Genomic DNA, 18612 nt, shown 5'->3' with positions numbered 1-18612 from the left:
TCTATGTCCTTAGCATCAGTTCCTGCCTCCAGGTTATTGCCTTAAGCTCCTGTCCTGCCTTTCTTTGATGATGGACTGTGACCAGGACAGGTAAGCCAAATAAACTGCTTTTGGTCATGGTTTTCATCATAGCAATATAAACAAAGCACTGGAATCATAGGTTGTGAGGCCCCAATGTAGGGCTGGAAACTGAACCCAGATCCCCTGTAAGAGCAGAAAGTGCTCTTAATTATGGGACATCATCTCTCTCCAAACTTATAACCTTTTATTTTTACAAGCAAAATATTTCCATTTCCTAAAATCTATTAAAAAGGACTATTTCCATTTGTTTTGTTTCCCAGCCTCCCTAGGGAGCACTGATTTCATGTAATAACAGCAAAAACAGAGGCTGTACTGTATCCCATAAAAGGCTTTGCTTTCATCTGAAAAAAAAAAAATCAACATTTTTGTTTTGTTTCTTTGTTTTTTCCCTTTCTATATTCTTTTGTTAATGCACAGGGACCTCAGAAGTAAAACTGAATTAGCATTAACCTAAATTTTTCAGCTAAAATGTACCATAAACTATTGCTGCAGCAGATAGAAACATACCGCATATAGTTTGCATAGGACTTTATACAAATTCCCCTCTGTAAACAGACCACGCCTTGCCAGCGACTGGGCAGCAATCCTAGGTAGTACTAAGGTAGAGGGAACTCTCTGCCTCCTTAAAAAATACGGGTTCAGAAACAAGCCAATCACATGCATTTTCTAGATCAATTTTTTTAGCTGTTTGAAAGCTGAAAATGGTTGGTGGTATTCACTGTTGAGTCACAGAGCATAAAATCTCTACAAAAAAGTTAGCTGAAGTCATAATGTTCTAATTCTGATATGTTCCAAGCATGTCTAAGAAACCATTTTCCCCGCTAAAAGCTTTGTGCTCTTCTATTCTAGATGACGCTGCCCTGGCTCCTGGCTGTAACTAGACCTTGTCCTAAACCCAGAAGAGCTTTGCATGGCAAGGTGTTGGTTTTGCTTGGAGAGAGAGAAATACCGTTGGATATCCCGAGAATTAAGACAGTCTCCATTGTAACTTCAATAATACACATAGCAGTTCTGAATAGGCACAAATCTGAATCCACAGTCTGGCTGTGAGGCCCCAACACTTAAAGCGACCTACTCCAGCTCTTGTTTGCTCCATCAGGGTTGGTCACAGTGAGGATAGTTCTTTGAGCATGTCCGGCTGAGACAGGATGGCAGCAGTTCCCTGGGTACCTGGTCAATGGATGTGAACCTGCTCCTGCTCTGGAGGACATACACTGCACTGAAATCTTCAGCCTACAGTTATGTCTCTGACTTTCTGCACCCACGCAGCCTCAGGCACCTGCTATTCTCAGAACATTTAACAAGGTGTAATTATACAGTAGTAAAAGTGACCAGATCGCTCTCAAAGACATTTTCCTTTTCTGTGAGAGGAAAGCATAGGACCATTGATGGATGTAATGAAAGACAACACATTCTAAAATCTGTTCGATTAATTAACACCAGTTAGGACAATCTGGCACATTGCTGCAGCTGTTTGAGAAAATGGAACATTTTGCTGTCTTTCTTAACTGATGATTTATTCTTAAAAAATAATTATTTTTTTTTTTGATTTATAAAACCAAGGTGGCAAGTGGGAAGACAACTGCTAACAAATGGCATTTCTGTGGACTTATGAACCGAGAGAGAGAGAGAGAGAGAGAGAGAGAGAGAGAGAGAGAGAGAGAGAGAGAGAGAGAGAGAGAGAGAGAGAGAGAGAGAGGGGCCCACTCTCTGTGTAATAATGCTTTATTGCCCCCTTTCTTTTCCCATAATGGACAGCTACAATTTATGGACTACCAAAGTTAAAGCCCTTGCCTTGGCGCTTAGAATTAAGAACTTCAGTTAATAGCCACTGGAACCCCCCTCCCCTCCAACAGGAAGCTGGGACAGAGAGAGGCTTGGCCATCCTCTCACTTGCCTTTCCAGCCTAGAGATCATAAATGAGGCGAGAGGAGGCCAAGCTGTATAGCTTCCCTAATCCTAGTCTATGGCATACCCTGACAGGCATGGACCACACTGGTTGCTGCACTGTACAGCAGCAGAGCAAAGCCACACTCTGCTTCTCATGCCCGCAGAAGTCAGGTTCCCACAGGCTAACAGCATCCACCTTGGGAAATATGCTAACCCAAAGGCTTTCTGTGCAGTCTCAACAGTCTAGAAAGGAACTCATCATCCTTCAAAGATACTGAGGAGGCCTATGCAAAATGGCCAACCCTTGTTGATGAACGGAGGTGAGGAAAGAGGTTAAAGTTAAATTCTAGAAGCAGAGCATATAAAGCATCTTCTCTCCAACATTTCAGAGGTTTTAGGAACTGAGAAATAAATATGCAAATTCTTATCAGGACAGCTACCATGAGTTAAGGTAAACATGAAAACAAGAGGAGTCAAGATGTTCTGGTCCTTGACTCCTGAGCCAAATTATTCATGAAACAGTGACTGACTAACCACAAGAGTATCTTTAATAGCTTCTAATTTCATTTGGTCGAGACTGTCTAGAGTTTTCAACTGTTTTTACAGCTACTGCCTTTTAGTCCTATATTTCTTTATGCTCATTCCACTTAGGAATTTATTATGTTGGACTTTTCATGTAGATCATAAGGACCAGTTGATCAGGCCACTCAAGCTTGGGGTCATCTAGAGCCTTTAAAAGCTGGCTTGCCAGGCACACTGCAGAGAAACACAGGCTCTAGAGATTATTCCAGAATCCCTGGGCTTACTCATCAGGCAGTTGAGGCATCTCATCTCAGAACTAGTGAACGGCAGAGACAAGACGTGAAGTAAGCTCCCAGCTTTAAGTCTATGCTCTCATACTTCCTATCTTGTAAAACTGGGCTTTTACTTTAAATTTATGAAGTGAACTATCGACTCATGACTCTTCCTTTCTAAGCCCTACCTATTTATTTTTTTTTCAAATTCACATATTCAGCTGTCTTAAAAAAGACTCCTCAAATGATAAAACTTCTGTTTAAGAAAAGAACCGTCTTGATAAGGCTGAGACTGAGGACAGGGACAGGTCATGAGTCAAGCATGGTGTTAAGGTCCAGGCACGTTATTCAGAAAGTTGAGGCATCAGGATCCTTTGAGATCCAGACCTAGCTAGGCTTGTGAGATTCCCTCCAACATACTTTCAGTAAGACACCAATATCTTCCTATCCCAGTGTAGACTATGGATGTCAACTGGGAGGAAAGAAAACCCAGACATCCTAAGGCAACTGCACTGTGTTCAGAGCAGGGAATATTCCTTACCCTAACTGTCCTCAGTCCCAGACACAGTTTATGTTCACTTGTTTAATAAATACTTATCAAGTATATATGCTGGGCCAGGAATCTATGCTGGGACCTGGGACAAATAGCTACTAAGTCACAAGATCCTTTCTCTCAGTAATATTATGTTACACTGACAAAAATAGAAAACAAACTAACAAAAAATAGCACATAAAGGCATCATCATCAACACAGAAGCATTCCAGTAGAAAGAAGCTTATTAAGACCACACTACTCCTTAGACTAGTACATCAAAGGTGATTCTCTGGGTGAGAATAAGGATGTATACTGTAAAAGGAACCCAGCTTAGAGCTTTACCCTGGGAAGAATGGTCTGCAAACAACTAGCCTTAGATCCAAATGGCAGAGCCCAGAAAGAACTCAGAGTAGGCATTTTCTTGGTGTGTTCAGCCATTCACTGGTGCTTCCCAGCATTTTGAACAATTGTATTGCTACATCCTATGCTGGAACCAGAGGCCAAGGCCTGTGCCCATAATTTCTACTCAGATAACCCTTAACTAATTGCAACTCCACAGGCTTTTGAATACTCTTAGTGATGTGAAAGTCTACCAATAGCACATGTAACTCATTTTAACACGTGGGCATCTTAAGGGCTTTGCTGGTATCCCAACTGAGCTGGTGAGCCCTGCTCCTAGCTGTGTGTGGCATTGGGCTCTAAAGTCTTCAGTTATAAAAAGTTAAACACTTCTTCTTGGTGAATCTAAAGGCACAAAGGACCAGAAGTGCACATATGTCCACACAGACATTTCCCCTCAGGGCATATACTCTCCTGGGTACAGAGCCATGGAACCCAGATGAGTCCTAGTTTGTGTTTCAACAATAAAATTAGTCAACCGTGACCACTATGGGAATAGTATTTCATTTTCTTTTCTGTCTCACAGACATTCAGTGTAACTGAGCAGCAAAAATCAACAACAGAGAAAAATGTTCAAATAAAGAAAAAGTAAGGAAGAAATGCTAAAGGATGCTACATATGAATGCCTGGGATACTTTTAGCTTTCCAAATATCACCTCAAAACTCTACCCTATCCTTGTTCTTCATCAAAATCTACTTATTTATAGCATTTCTTAGAGGACAGAGCATATTTTAATGTATATGGAACAACATGAAATGGTCTATGATCACACAGCCTAATCCATTTTTAATTTAAAGTATGTGCATGAAAATAACAAACTAAACTGTGTTGAAAGATACCACTGTTTAAGGAAAACCTAGTTTTAAAAGTAAAAAGTTCAAACGACTAAATAAGGAGGAGGCAAAACAAGCATTAATTCTGACGATGTGATGGAGGAAACAAGGTCTGGACTAGGGAACGCTCCACAGTCAGCAGAGCACGGCTAAAACAGCAGCAAGGAAGACTAAGTCTGTACTTCAGCCTCTAACTCTCCTACCCAGGACTGTTCCTGTCCTGCTGCTCTGCTATTCCCTCACAGGAAATATTCAACAGAAATGGAGTAAAAGTCACAGTTTGATTTAATCTTTAAAGTAGCAAATGATTCTGAAAAAGACTGTTTACAATTATTTTAGAAAGCTATCAACTGCATAATAAATTTACTTACATTTTTCAGGTGGTGTTATTGTAATAGTTTGAGCTGTAAATTCTTCATCAAAATATCTTGTATCTGTCTCAGATGTTACTTGAGGCTTAAAAGGAGGAACAAGCTATAAGAAAAAAAGAATACTGTCATTGTATTTTAATTAAGGAAACCTTAGTTTTAGGATATAATTAGAGAGTAAACAATGAAACGAATGGTGCCAAAGACTAGAAGGCTGAGTCTCATTGTAAGACAGACAAGGTGCTTGCCTCCCTCTGTTAATAGTCTACAGATAGGACAGTAAGATCTTGGCTACTCCATGAACAACTGATTATGTGAAACAGAAGAATGGGGAAATCATGAACCATGTTGAGATGAGAGCACTGTATAGTCTGTTATAATTATTCACTGATAACAGGCTTAGAGGGGCTATCTATCGTAAGGAAGTTGGCAACCAGGTGAGATGGCGGTTCTTCCTGGGACAGCAAGAATGCAATCTTGCTTGCTATCCTTTCCTTCTTTCCTGGTAACTGGCTTAATTGGTTAATATTAAAAATTTAACTGATCTAGGAGTGGTGATGCACTCCTATGATCTCAGGATTCAGAGGCTGAGGCAGGAGGATCACAAATCCAAGGGCAGTTTGGCTACACAGTGAGACCCTGTTTCAAAACCAACATATCAACAAAGAAAAAAACAAAAGTCAACTTAACACAGCTGTTCTGTAAAGCACAGACAACACTCCACCTTTATAATTTGTAAAGAATTCTGCTTTCTTGGAACAGACATTGATGCCTACCTTTGCCATAGAATCAGAATTCTTAGCAGCCTCTGAAATTCATGAAAAACTGCATCCAACCTTTTACTCCCTCACAAGGGCTGTGTCCCGAAGCAGTCTGAAGTAAGACTGACTGACAGAGGTGGACTGACTTTAGTGGGTCTCAAAGCAAGAAGAGGGTGGGAAGGAAGCCTCAGGTGGCTGGCTGATCGATGTTACTTGTACTGGCTGTAGGGGAGCAAGGTGACAGGATTCTCACTTGTCAGAACTCTGACCCCAAAGGGCAAGAGAGACATGTGCATCTCCTTTTGAAAATAAGATGCTTAGCCCCAGACTTTGTGAGTCTCATCAGAACAAAATATAATTCTTACAAGAATAGGAAAAAGAAAAAAGATAAAGAAATTAGCATGTTTTGCTAAAATATTAAAGAAGAAAAACACAGCTGAACTGAGAGAAGTGTGTTGTCCTCATTCTCACTGCCACCAAATATGTATTAAAATGTTTATTCTCTAGACAGATTCTGCTTTTTAAAGTTGGTAAATGGGGTCTGCAAACAAAACAACAAAAATGTGAAGCAGATTTAGTGGCACACACCTACAGCACAGCACCAGGAGACAGAGGTAGGACTGTGAACCTGAGGTCATTCTGGGCTACACAGAGACCCTGTCTCAAAGAAGTAAGATGTGGCTGGCGGTGGAGGAGGACTGAGAAACCAAGGACAACGGCGATGAGCATGAAATCTACAGCATGGACGGGCTCACTGTGAGCCTTGTCAGTTTGGTTGCTCACCTTCCTGGACTTAGAGGGAGCTGGGAGGACCTTGGACTTAACATAGTGAAGGGAACCCTGATGGCTCTTTGGCTTGGAGAGGGGTGGAGTGGGGGTATGGGTGGAAGGGAGGGGAGGGAAGGGGGAGGAGGAGGGGAGGAGATGGAAATCTTTAATAAAAAAATGAGGAAAAAAAAGACTGTATGTAAGTACAGCTTTCAAAGAGATAACAGCATTAAAGTGGCTTTAACCTGCTCCTAAGTGTCTATAAAAAGAAGGAATTTGGACACTCAAGGAAATACATGAACTAAGAAAAGGCTATGTCAAACTCAGGGAAAGAACCAAATGTAAGCCTTGATCTGGGACTTGCAACAATTCCCCCTCCCCCCGTTTCTTTACAAACGAGAACAAATAACAAGCCAAACCAAACCGCAACCCCTAGTCTGTGACATTCTGCCACAGTAACCTCAGCACACAACTACTGCATGAGCTTTTCTATTTTGGCCTTAAGCCAATAGTATTATATCATCTTTGTTATCTATATCTCTAGGCACCTGTTTTAAAATATTCTTGTATCAGCTGCCCCAGTTGTAAACCCCTATAGAAATGGTAAGCACTAATAATCAGAAACACCTAGCTACAAATTAGTTAGCTTTTATGTGGTAATTCAGTAAACAGCAACCATATTATTAAAGTATAAACCTGATATATTTTCCCAACAAATACATTGTACTTCAAATAGATCTTTCTTTGAAAGTTACTGTGTTTTTAGAAAATGTTGTAAATATCAAAACAGCAGGATCAAGATTATGGGCTACTACAGTATGGATCTAGAGAAGTCCATGTGATAAAGTCCTTGATTTCAGAAAGTTAATGAACTTTTAAGAGATAGGCTTAGCTTTGTCTTAGATCACGTGCTCTTGAAGGTGACCACGGAGCCACAGTTTCTCCCTTTATTTCTCTTTCATTGCTGCCATAAGTAAGCAGCTTGTTCCACCTGTACTTCCCACCATGATGCGCCATCTGGCTCGTGATAAATCCGACAGAAACAGGATCAGCCAGTCACATGTGGAAACTTTCAAAACTTGAGTCAAATAAGCCTCTTTGGGGGCTGATTATCTTAATGATTTTGTTATTACAATAGACAGTGTATTCAAGGCATTAAATTCAGCTGAATGAAAAGGCATGTTCAAAGCTGGGTTCACTTGTATACACTCAAGTACGTTGAGTACTCTTCTAGCAATCAAATCATACACTAACATTCACTATTTTCCTAAAATTAAATACTTATGTTTCTTTACAGTATAAATAGAGGAATACATTTGGAAAACAATTTTCTTAAATTCATAAGACTATATCAGTCCATAGTTCCACTTGGGTTGGGAATACTATATGAGTGTAGGACTAAGATCTTCAAAGTAAATCTCCTCAAACTTCCCTTAGCATTAAATCACTTGTGACTACCTTGTACCTGTATGCTTAATTTTTTTGTTTGTCTGTTTTCTATTTTAAGGCTGTGGTGCTTAAGAAATTGAGTATTACCTGGCGCTTTCTATGATAGACCATGATTATAGTGTCATAGCTGCCTTACAACCCATGGCAATCTCAATCATTATGTGCTAGTATATAAGAATCAAATTGCTGGGACAAAGACAGCTGTAACAAAAAATGTGCAGCACTTGTAGGTTTAAAATCTGTTACAGTATTTTTATCTCTTTAAAGCAATATGATATAGTAGCTAATCTTATGTAGGAATTCTGGTTAATTTGATTCCTGTTCCTCTTAAAAAAAAATTGTATCACACTGAGGCAGGACCAAGGCCCTCCCACCTAGAGTGGATGGGGGGGTTGGGGTAGGGATAAGGCGGGGAGAGGAGAGGAAGGGTGAGGGAACTGGGAATAGTATGTAAAATAAAAGATTGTTTTAGAAAAATTAAAAACTCGCTTTATGGTTTACACAAGTATGTATACATGTACTGGAAAAAGCAAGAGTATAAAATATGTATACATAAAATAAATCCAGCTATGTCATGTATTATTGAACTATGCTATACATAAAGCTCTACAATACCAATTCCTTCTTAAACATAAAACTAGAAATTTCAAATAAGTGTATCTCATTTTTCTGTAATATAATATTAATTGACATTCACATGTATGACCTCAATCCTATGAAAAAAATATCAAGGGGGTCATGAATCCTATGAAAAAAATTCAAGGTCAAGGTCTATAAATATTCATAAGTCATAAACTAGAACCACCAAAGTGGGTATTTTACCTACACCAAGCATTGTATGCCAGTTGAATTCAAAGAAAGAAGAAAACAAAAACTTAGAGCAGAAATCAATGAACTTTAAAAAAGACAATCAAAAAAAAGACAATCGAGTAAACCAAAATCTGAATTTTTTTTATTTAATAAAGACGATAAGTCTGTTTGTGTTGAATAAATGCACTTCTATCAGTTATCTTTGCATTTTAGGTAATTCTTCATACAAAGATGCTGTAATCTGTTACAAAATGTGTTTCCACTAAAGATTATACTACTGATATTTACACCTGAAACATGTCACTTGTCACACTCGATAGCTCTGTACTGATACCTACTCAGAGCCAAAATACTGCTTCCAGTATGGACTGTTCCAACACTTGGACATTAAACATGTCTATTCATTATGATTTTTTTCAAGATTTCGTTGTAGGTGAGTTTTTTTTGTTGGGGGGGTTTGAAAGAGGGTTTCTCTGTGTAACTTTGGAGCCTGTCCTGGCACTAGCTCTGTAGACCAGGCTGGCCTTGAACTCACAGAGATCCACCTGCCTCTGCCTCCCACGTCTTGGAATTAAAGGCGTGCACTACTCCTCCTGGCTTTAGGTGAGAGACTTTTTTATTTGATATTTATTGAGCTCTGCATTTTTCTCTGTTCCCCTCCCTGCCTCTCCCCTCCTCTTCAACACTCTCCCAAGGTCCCCATGCTCCAAATTTCCTCAGGAGATCTTGTCTTTTTCTACTACCCATGTAGATTAGATCTATGTATGTCTTTCTTAGGGTCCTCCTTGTTGTCTAGGTTCTCTGGGAATGTGATTTGTGAGCTGGTTTTCTTTGTTTTATGTTTAAAAACCACCTATGAGTGAGTACATGTGATAATTGTCGTTCTGTGTCTGTGTTACTTCACTCAAAATGATATTTTCTAGCTCCATCCATTTGCCTCAAAATTCAAGATGTCATTTTTTTCTGCTGTGTAGTACTCCATTGTGTAAATGTACATTTTCCTTATCCATTCTTTGGTCAAGGGGCATTTAGATTGTTTCCATGTTCTGGCTATGACAAACAATGCTGCTATGAACACAGTTGAGCACATGTCCTTGTGGCATGATTGAGCATCCTTTGGATATATACTCAAAAATGGTATTACTGGGTCTTGAGGAAGGTTGTTTCCAAATATTATGAGAAATCGCCACCTGACATCCAAAGGGGCTGTATCAGCTTGCATTCCCACCAGCAATGCAGGAGTGTTCTCTTTACCCCACACGCTCTCCAGCATAAGTTGTCATCAGCATTTTTGATCTTGGATATTCTTACAGGTGTAAGATGGAATCTCAGAGTTGTTTTGATTTGTATTTCTCTGATGACTAAGGATGTTGATTTCCTTAAGTGTCTTTCAGCCATTTTAGATTCCTCTGTTGAGAGCTCTCTGTTTAGGTCTGTATTCCATTTTTTTTATTGGATTATTTGTTCTTTTGATGACCAATTTCTTGAGTTCTTTGTGTATTTTGGAGATCAGACCTCTGTCTGATGTGGGCTGTTGTTTTGTCTTGTTGACCGTGTCCTTTGCTTTACAGAAGCTTTTCAGTTTCTGGAGGTCCCATTTATTAATGTTTCTCTCAGTGTCTGTGCTACTGGGATATATTTAGGAAGTGGTTAACTGTGCCAATGTGTTACAGTGTACTTCACACTTTCTCTTCTATGAGGTTCAGTGTGCCTGGCTTCATGTTGAGGTCTTTGTGCATGGTGATAGATATGGGTCTATTTTCATTCTTCTACATGTTGATATCCAGTTATGCCGGCACCATTTGTTAAATATGCTTTCTTTTTTCCATTTGATATTTTTTACTTCTTTGTCAAAAATCATGCGTTCGAAGGTGTGTAGATTAACATCTGGGTCTTAGATTCGGTTAAGTGAGGTTTTTATAAGAAACAACATTTATATATTATCCATAGGCATTTCTTAAAGGTTATGCTATTTATATTATATGGAAAAACTAATGTTAGTTTTGACAGCTGTCTATGTTCTTTTACATCCTATGTAAAATACCTCATGACCAAAACAAGGCAGCAATTATGATGTTCAGCCATGAGAGTGTCTAGTATGTATTTGGAATGCATCTTTCTCTGGATAAAGTTTAAAAAGTGAGCCATCATTTGAGGGTGATAAGAGAAGCAACTTGACAATACTCAGAAACCTGTGTTTGTCTTCTCGTTTCCTGTTCCATAAAAACAATCACAATCAATAACATCCAGAAACCACCTTCTGTCACTCAACTTTTCAACTAGAAATGCTAACTGGACCTAGAATACCCTGTCTGACTCAGAAAGTTCCATTACAACACGCGCATGACATTTCACCAATGAACTTGAAATATGTTGCAATAATGTGTTCTAGAAACGAACTCCATTCTTGACCATGCATGTTTCCCAGTACTTAGTACCACTCATCCACACTCTTATTCTCCATGGCAAAGCCACATTTCCCACCTACTTTTTCATCCTTTGTCTTCCTATAGAGGAAACCCATCCTTCAACTCTATACTCCTAACTCCCAGAGGTTGACATTCTTTCCTGTTTGAACTCAAATGCTGGTTCCTTAGACAATTTTTTTAATTGAATTAAAACACTTTTCCACTTGCCTCTCATTATGCTTTTAGACTAAAATCAGTTCCTATTTCTTTTAAGTTATCTATAGAATCCATACTTCCTTTTCCTTCCTTGATGCCTCTATTTTAATTTCCGAGGCGCCTGAAAATTAATATACATCACTGTGGTGGTTTGAATAGGAATGGCCCCCACAGACTCATGTGTTTGAATGCTCAGCCCATGGAGAGTGACACTCTTAGGAGATGTGGCCTTCTTGGAGCAGGTGTGGCTTGTTGGAGGAAATGTGTCACTGGAGGTGGGCTTTGAGGTCTCATATGCTCAAACCTAACACAGTGTGACATTCTCTTTCCACTGTCTTAGGATTTGGAAGTAGAACTCTCAGCTCCTTCTCCAACACCATGTCTACCTGGCTGCTGCCATGCTTCCTGCCATGATGATAATGGACTAAACCTCTGAAACTGTAAGCTGGGCCCAATTAAATGTTTGCTTTGTAAGAGTTGCTGTGGTCACAGTGTCTCTTCACAGCAATAAAACCCCAACTAAAACAATCATTGAGGCAGACTTTTAATGAGATTCTTTTCTAGACCCTCTCCCTGATAATAAAGCAAGAATTCTAGAAAAGGTTCCTGTACTGCATACCATTTCCTTCCACCAGGCACAGGAGTAGCACTGTTCAGAAGGTGCACTATGTTAACACGCATCTCTCCTTGTCTCTCCAGTCAGTCATGCCATTTATTACTGCTTTTTCTTTCCTTAAATTGTTCTTCTCCCTTTCTTAAATATCACATTTCCATTAATTTCAATATCATATTTCCTTTAATTTTCCTTTCTATGAATGTTATCAAAGCCAAGAAAGGGCAATGACTGAAGTGTAGAACAAAAGGCAGCCTTAGAATGCAGGATAAAAACACTCATACTAAACACACCAGGTAGATGCATAGACTTATAGTAAATGGTAAATTTATAGCATTTTAGCCACTTTTAAGCAGTACTGCCGAGAGTTTAGTGAGTGTAGCCCTATGGTGGAGAGCTTACCTAGCAATTATGCAACCTGGGTTTAATCCCTAACACTGCAAATATCAGAACTGTTATCTATAAAGCAACAATGATAATTATCATATGCTGTGATGTTTATCGTAAGAAAGAAAAAAACCCCTTGGAAAATGGCAGCACAGAAATGGTGACAAGAGGAAAAGCCTGCTGCTGAATGTGATATGGTTACAGCTGAAAGCAGACTGAGGGGAAACAGACACTGCAGAGTCCAGACACACCCTCCAACAACAACAACAACTAAGATAGCTAGTAAGATTATGGCAGAGGAAAACTGAACCAGAAATACCAAACAAATCACAAAAGAGGTAGGCAAAAAGAAAGGCAAAATAGACAAGCTAAAAACCAGCCAGACAACTTTATCAATAAATGAATAAAATGAAGATACCTATATATTACATTTCATTAAGTCATATGTTATGCTGTAAGAAAAAAACAATAAACTACATGCCAAAACAGAATCTACTTATTTATAATTTAAATAGATAAAAGTAAAATGATGAGAAAAGACATACTACACACACACACACACATACAACCTTATATTTAGTAAGAGAAAAAAAATAACTAGTCCCATGGATTAATTCATCAAGATATACCACTTCCAAATTTAAACACATACACAGCTGACAGTGCAAATTCAGAGCACAGAAGTGGGCTAGGAGTGCAGCTCTGTGGCAGAGCACTGGCCTCGCACATGGAAGGATCTGGGTTTGAGTAGGATCACTGAAAAAAGAATTAACAAATAAACAAATCAAAAGAAACCCCACAAAATTAAAAAGATGTTTACAATTGTGGCTGAAGATTTCAACAACTGCTTGTCAGTAACTGATAGTACCAGTACACGGAAGAATGCTGCCGACATGAACTGCACCATCTGCCATCTTAACAGAACATGTGTCCCATACCCACAGGAGCATCTTGGGAAAGCATGCTACAGAGTGAAAGCCGAATCTGTGTTTCTTCCTCTCCTCCCTACTCTATCCCTGATAGCTTAAAGGTTTTTTAAAAAACTTTGTTATAAAAAATGTCACACAAAAAGTCAAACAACAAATTATCCAGATTCAAAGATAACTCAATGAACTTCTATAATTACAACAGCCATTTGGTTCCTCCTCATCCCCTAATATTTAGTTGTTCTTTTTAATCTTTCCAACATGCCATATAGATAAAATATTTAAAATATTTTCTAAAGGAAAATGTACTTCAAAATGAAAAAAAACAGATCTTTTAAAGTCTCAAGAGCATCAGCTCCCAGCCTTCCTATGCTGCAACCCTTATACAGTTCCTCACGTTGTGCTGACCCCCGGCCATAAAATCATTTTGTTCTTATTTCAAAACTGTAATTTTGCTACTGTTATGAATTGTAATATAAATATCTGTGTTTTCCAATAGCCTTAGGCGATCCCTGTGAAAGGGTCATTTGACCCCCAAAGGGGTCACAATCCACAGGTTAAGAAATGTTGGCTTAAGGAAAAAGTCTCAACAAAAATCATGGTTCTAACCTACAAAACTAGCAAAATAAATTCAAATGCGGCAGAATGATGAAATAATCAAATGGGATAAGTGAGACTGCACAGTGGCAGCACACTTCCCTAGCACATGACATGTAAGACTTTGGTTAAGTTCAAGTCCCAGCACATGCGCTCGCTCTCGCTCTCTCTCTCTCTCTCTCTCTCTCTCTCTCTCTCTCTCTCTCTCTCTCTCTCTCTCTCTCTCTCTCTCTCTCTCTCTCTCTCTCTCTCTCTCACACACACACACACACACACACACACACACACACAAAGATAAAATCCCAAACAAACAAGCAAACCCACAATAGAGAAAAATTAAGGAAATCCAAATTAATTTGATTCTTTTCAAATTGGAGGCTGGGGGTTTGAAAGAGAGTTTCATGATTAATTGTTACTCTTCTTGTACAGGACTGGAGTTTGGGCTCTGGGCTCCAGAACACTCACGGCAGCTCACAAATATCTGTAATACTATGAACTCCATGGAAACTACACACTCATGGACATGATACTACACACACACAGAGTGAGTACTTACATGTGTAGGCAAAACACTACTCATATACACATAAAATAAATAATTCTAAAAATATTACAATAAATAAATGAAATGAAATCCGAGGCTGGACTAGTAAGTAGTGCATACCTGTAACTCAAAGTACCAATGGAGAGAGGATATCGAGTTTGAGGGCAAGACAGGTTACACAGGAAGACCCAGCAGGAAAGATCATGTAGACGAGTTATACCAGCAAACAACCTGCCAGAAAAATCTCCCAGCTTAAGGGGCTAAAACGATCATACTCTCCTAAGGCTCAAATGGCTTGTACCTTTCTGCAAAGGGGGGCGAGGGGGCAAAATGCATTGGAGAACAAAGGATCAGCTCTTCCACCTTCTCCTAAGGGTTACCATGCTACTATAGCTACTTCACTTCTGTTTTTGAAGACAGTGATTAAGACCTAGTTTTAAGATACTAAATATATCATCTCTACTCTGTCACAAATATTTAGAAAGGGGTAAAAACAATTTTATTATACTTATTCATCTGAGTGTATGTAGAAGGGTCTGCATGTGGCACAGCTCACATGTGGAAGTCAGAAGACACCTCGTAGGAGTAGGTTTCTCTTTCTACCATGTGTGTCATGGGGAGTCGCAGTAAAACTATCACAGCCTCAGTTGTGCTGTGGCTCCTCCAACCTGGCTTCATTTTATTCCTCGTTGCCATATCAGGTGACCTTGACCCAGTGATTAAGTGCAGGTGCTTATGCCTGACTTATGCATTATTTCCAGTTCTTTTGTAGTACAAAGACATGATAACCAGAGCATAGCTCACAGAGGCTTTCTTAGGTACACATCTATCTCATAAGGATCATTATCTAGGCTATAATGTGGATGCAATTGTCTGGATCAAGTCAATAAACATTCACAGCTTTCAGAATGCTGAAGAGTTTCATAGAGGCTGTGAAAGACCTAGAACATACATGTGTTTTCACATGTTAGGAACTCAAAATATGTAAGTTTGGTTAAAGTGAAGATTTAAGTAAAGTATTTAAATGGACAATTACCTTAAATGCTTAGATACAGGAAAGGGAAAAAAACACCAAATTTCCCATTGCTAACAATCTAACATAAAAGTGAAATATCAATCATTTCCCCTATGATTTGTACTGGTATCCTTCTGTGGGACTCAAAGAGTAAAGTATTCGGCACAAAAAAAATATTTAAGATAAAAAAATAAATTCAGAAATGGTTAGATTAGATAAAGTAATTAGATAAAACATCAAGTAAATTACTGAGCATCAAAATTTCACATTAGAATTTTATATGAAGAGCTGGAGAGATAACTCTTTATGTATAGTAACTGGCACACAAACATGAGAACATGAGTTCAGCATTCCAGCACCAGCGAAAAGCTAGGCATGGTAGCACACAGTGATACCCACGGCTGAGGGACACAGACAAGCAGATCCTTATTGCTCACTGGCCAGCCAGGCCAGCTTCATCAGTAAGCGCCAGGCTCAGTGTAAGAGAATGCAGAATAATCTGACTTCAACCCCACCCCACATACACACATATAAAAAAGTTATGGAAGCATTTAAAAATCAAAATCAGTGTCTGTATTAACAATATCTGAAGGCAAAGTGGAGTACTAAAACCGGCAGAGACGTACATGCATGTGCTGTATATCTGGAACCCAGCACTGTGAAGGCCAGACAAGAGAACCACTGTGACTGACGGCAGGCCCAGATGCACAGCAAGCTGCACGGCAGCCTGACAAGTGTGACACAGTCTCAAATAATGAACAAACACCAACAGAAAAAATGCGCATTATAATTAAAATAAAGGTACATAATTGGCAGCAATCATTTCTGTGGGAAATAAAGTTAGGTTACAAGTAACAGAAAGGATACAAATAAGACCATAAATCCTTGCTTTGTTAAATACAAAACTGTTTCACTGCAAATTGTTTTAAAAATAAAGAATTTATATTTGAATGTGAAATGTTTTGAATTAAAGACATAAAGGCAATTTTTATAAATTATTTCTTTTTTTGGCTTATCTAAATGAAAAACAAAATGTCAGGTGTCTTCTCTTTCAACTGGAAGAAATAAGGCTGAGAAATTATTATTCAGAAAAGACAAAATAAACTCTTGACAATTGGGAGGAGATTCAAGAGGCACAAAATTATAAATAAAAAATTAGGCTAAGAAGTTTGGTTATTATTTAAACACCAAAGTAAAATAGGAAGTATCACTGCATTATTAAAGACTATTCCCATAAATTTCTGCTGTGTATAGTATCACAAAGATATCTTACCTTTTTGTCGTACACATCTTGCCAGTTTACTCCAGAAAAGAAACTATGCCTCATAATTTCTTTTGCATCATCTGGCCCTCCACCAAGGCTGTGAGTATAGAAATAAAATTTAATAAATGGAAAACATTTACATAAGTCACACAATAAAACCTTTTGTGTAGATAAAATTTACTGTTAGAAATAATTTTAAATGCATAGCCATAAAAATAAAAATTAAATAACTTTAATAACTAAAATTTCCAAACATACTACTAAATAAGAACCACCCTTAGACCAAGGTAAAAGATAAAGGCTTTGGAAAGCACTCTAAAGAGGCAAGCACTTCTTAGAGACGGGGTAATGAACAAGTGACCAGCTCCCAAGTAAAGATAATGCAGCCCCTTGGGGGGTTACAGGATTCAGAAATACATAGATATCACCAGGTATAATGAAAGTTATAGCCACTGTTCTTTTTTTAGTAACTGAGTCAAAATGTTCCTTTGTTAATGTAAATCCCAAAGTAAACAACTGGTTAGAGACACATCTGTGATCTTATGGAGTTAGTGGTGAAGTTAATCCCAAGATTGAAGTGGGTGGGCAGACAGATCTGAGTTCGAGGTCAGCCTGGTCTACACAGTGAGTAGCAGAACAACCAGGGGTACAGAGAGAGACCAAGACCATGTCTCAAAAAGAAAAACAATAAAACTATCTCTGGAGAGCATTGTTCCAAATAAAATCTCACAATGCTGTCATATTGCTAAAGAATTGCACAGAGACAATATTGTTACCCATGAAACATTCTTACAAGTTAATCTGCTGTGCAATTCAGAACATAAAAATAAAAGTTAAAAATAGGGAAAAAAAACAATTATTTTGTATCTTTTAAGATTTAATTTAGTACCTGTTCATTAAAAAGAAAATATGTATGAAAAATAAAACTGGAAAGGAAGGAGAAGGAAACAAAAAAAAAATGAGAGAAAAACAAAGTAAAGGAACATATTGGAGTTTGGATCTAACATAGGAAACTCTCTTTGAAGTTAATCAAACACAGATGCATGTGTGTATGAGTTCATTATGATTTTTACTATTATAAAGGATGTGAAGTGTAATAAATACAAAGAAAAAAAATAGAATGTTTCCATTATCAACCAGCGCAAAATTCTCACAGAAAACATTTCATTTTTGCTCAATTACAAATTCAACTATAAATGAGTATGTTTTCTAATTAGTTCTGACATGGTACTGTCTGTTTATGGTAAAGCCAGAGAAGAAAGCCACATGATAAACAGCAACCATGATCTGCTTCTGTCAGTGAGTGCTGAAAGACGTGCAACTCTCCACGGAAAGAGCACTTCCTCTACCTCTCCCGGCATTTACAATGTCCCAGAAACCAAATGTTCTTCAACCAAATCTCGTCTATTAACCTTTCCTTCATCACTGTATTAGGTGTAAAGAATAAAAGCAACAAAGCAAACACTCACTTAAAGGACTCGTCAATTTAGGTAGTAGAAATGCTACCCCCATAGCCAATTTCAAAATACCATAGTAGATCAAATTACTATATTGTTTACACACAAATACAACCTCAGAAACGAGAACATGGAACAAATCATTAGAGTGATAAATTGTGACTTATTATTTTGTTTGTACCATTCTTGATTTAATTTGTATCATTTAATTAAAACAATCAATGACTGTTGAATAAAAGGTACAGCTTACTACATCCCTGGAAATTTAACAACTAGTTCTGGTGATCTGTGCATGCCAACATGAACATACCACTAGCCAGAAAACAAAACAAAACAAAACAAAACAAAAAACCAAACAGCCAAGGAAAGTAAGGACAGACCAACTGTCCCTGAACTGTGGCTATCAGGACCTAACTCATCGAAAGTAACCTGACACTACTAGTAGATACATGAATAGCTTTGGTGTGAAATGCAAGCAAGTCTGCTCTAGGATCTT

General features: G+C 38.3%; 1 protein-coding gene across 2 annotated transcripts in view; it reads right to left on the bottom strand.

Moving 5' to 3' along the window:
- Akt3 (AKT serine/threonine kinase 3) overlaps positions 1–18612 on the bottom strand; it is a 237517-nt gene that overhangs the window by 4464 nt on the left and 214441 nt on the right. For both annotated transcript variants that reach the window (XM_038348695.1, XM_038348694.1), the window contains exons 12-13: positions 16669–16756; positions 4905–5007 (exon numbers count right to left, since the gene is read on the bottom strand). In XM_038348695.1, the coding sequence (XP_038204623.1) occupies positions 4905–5007; positions 16669–16756 (191 nt within the window). The remainder of the gene's footprint in view (positions 1–4904; positions 5008–16668; positions 16757–18612) is intronic.

This window comes from Arvicola amphibius, chromosome 12, assembly GCF_903992535.2.
Source record: "Arvicola amphibius chromosome 12, mArvAmp1.2, whole genome shotgun sequence".
Classification (NCBI taxonomy): domain Eukaryota; kingdom Metazoa; phylum Chordata; class Mammalia; order Rodentia; family Cricetidae; genus Arvicola; species Arvicola amphibius.
Note: the sequence above shows the minus strand (reverse complement) of the source record. Positions and strands in the feature narration are given on the sequence as shown.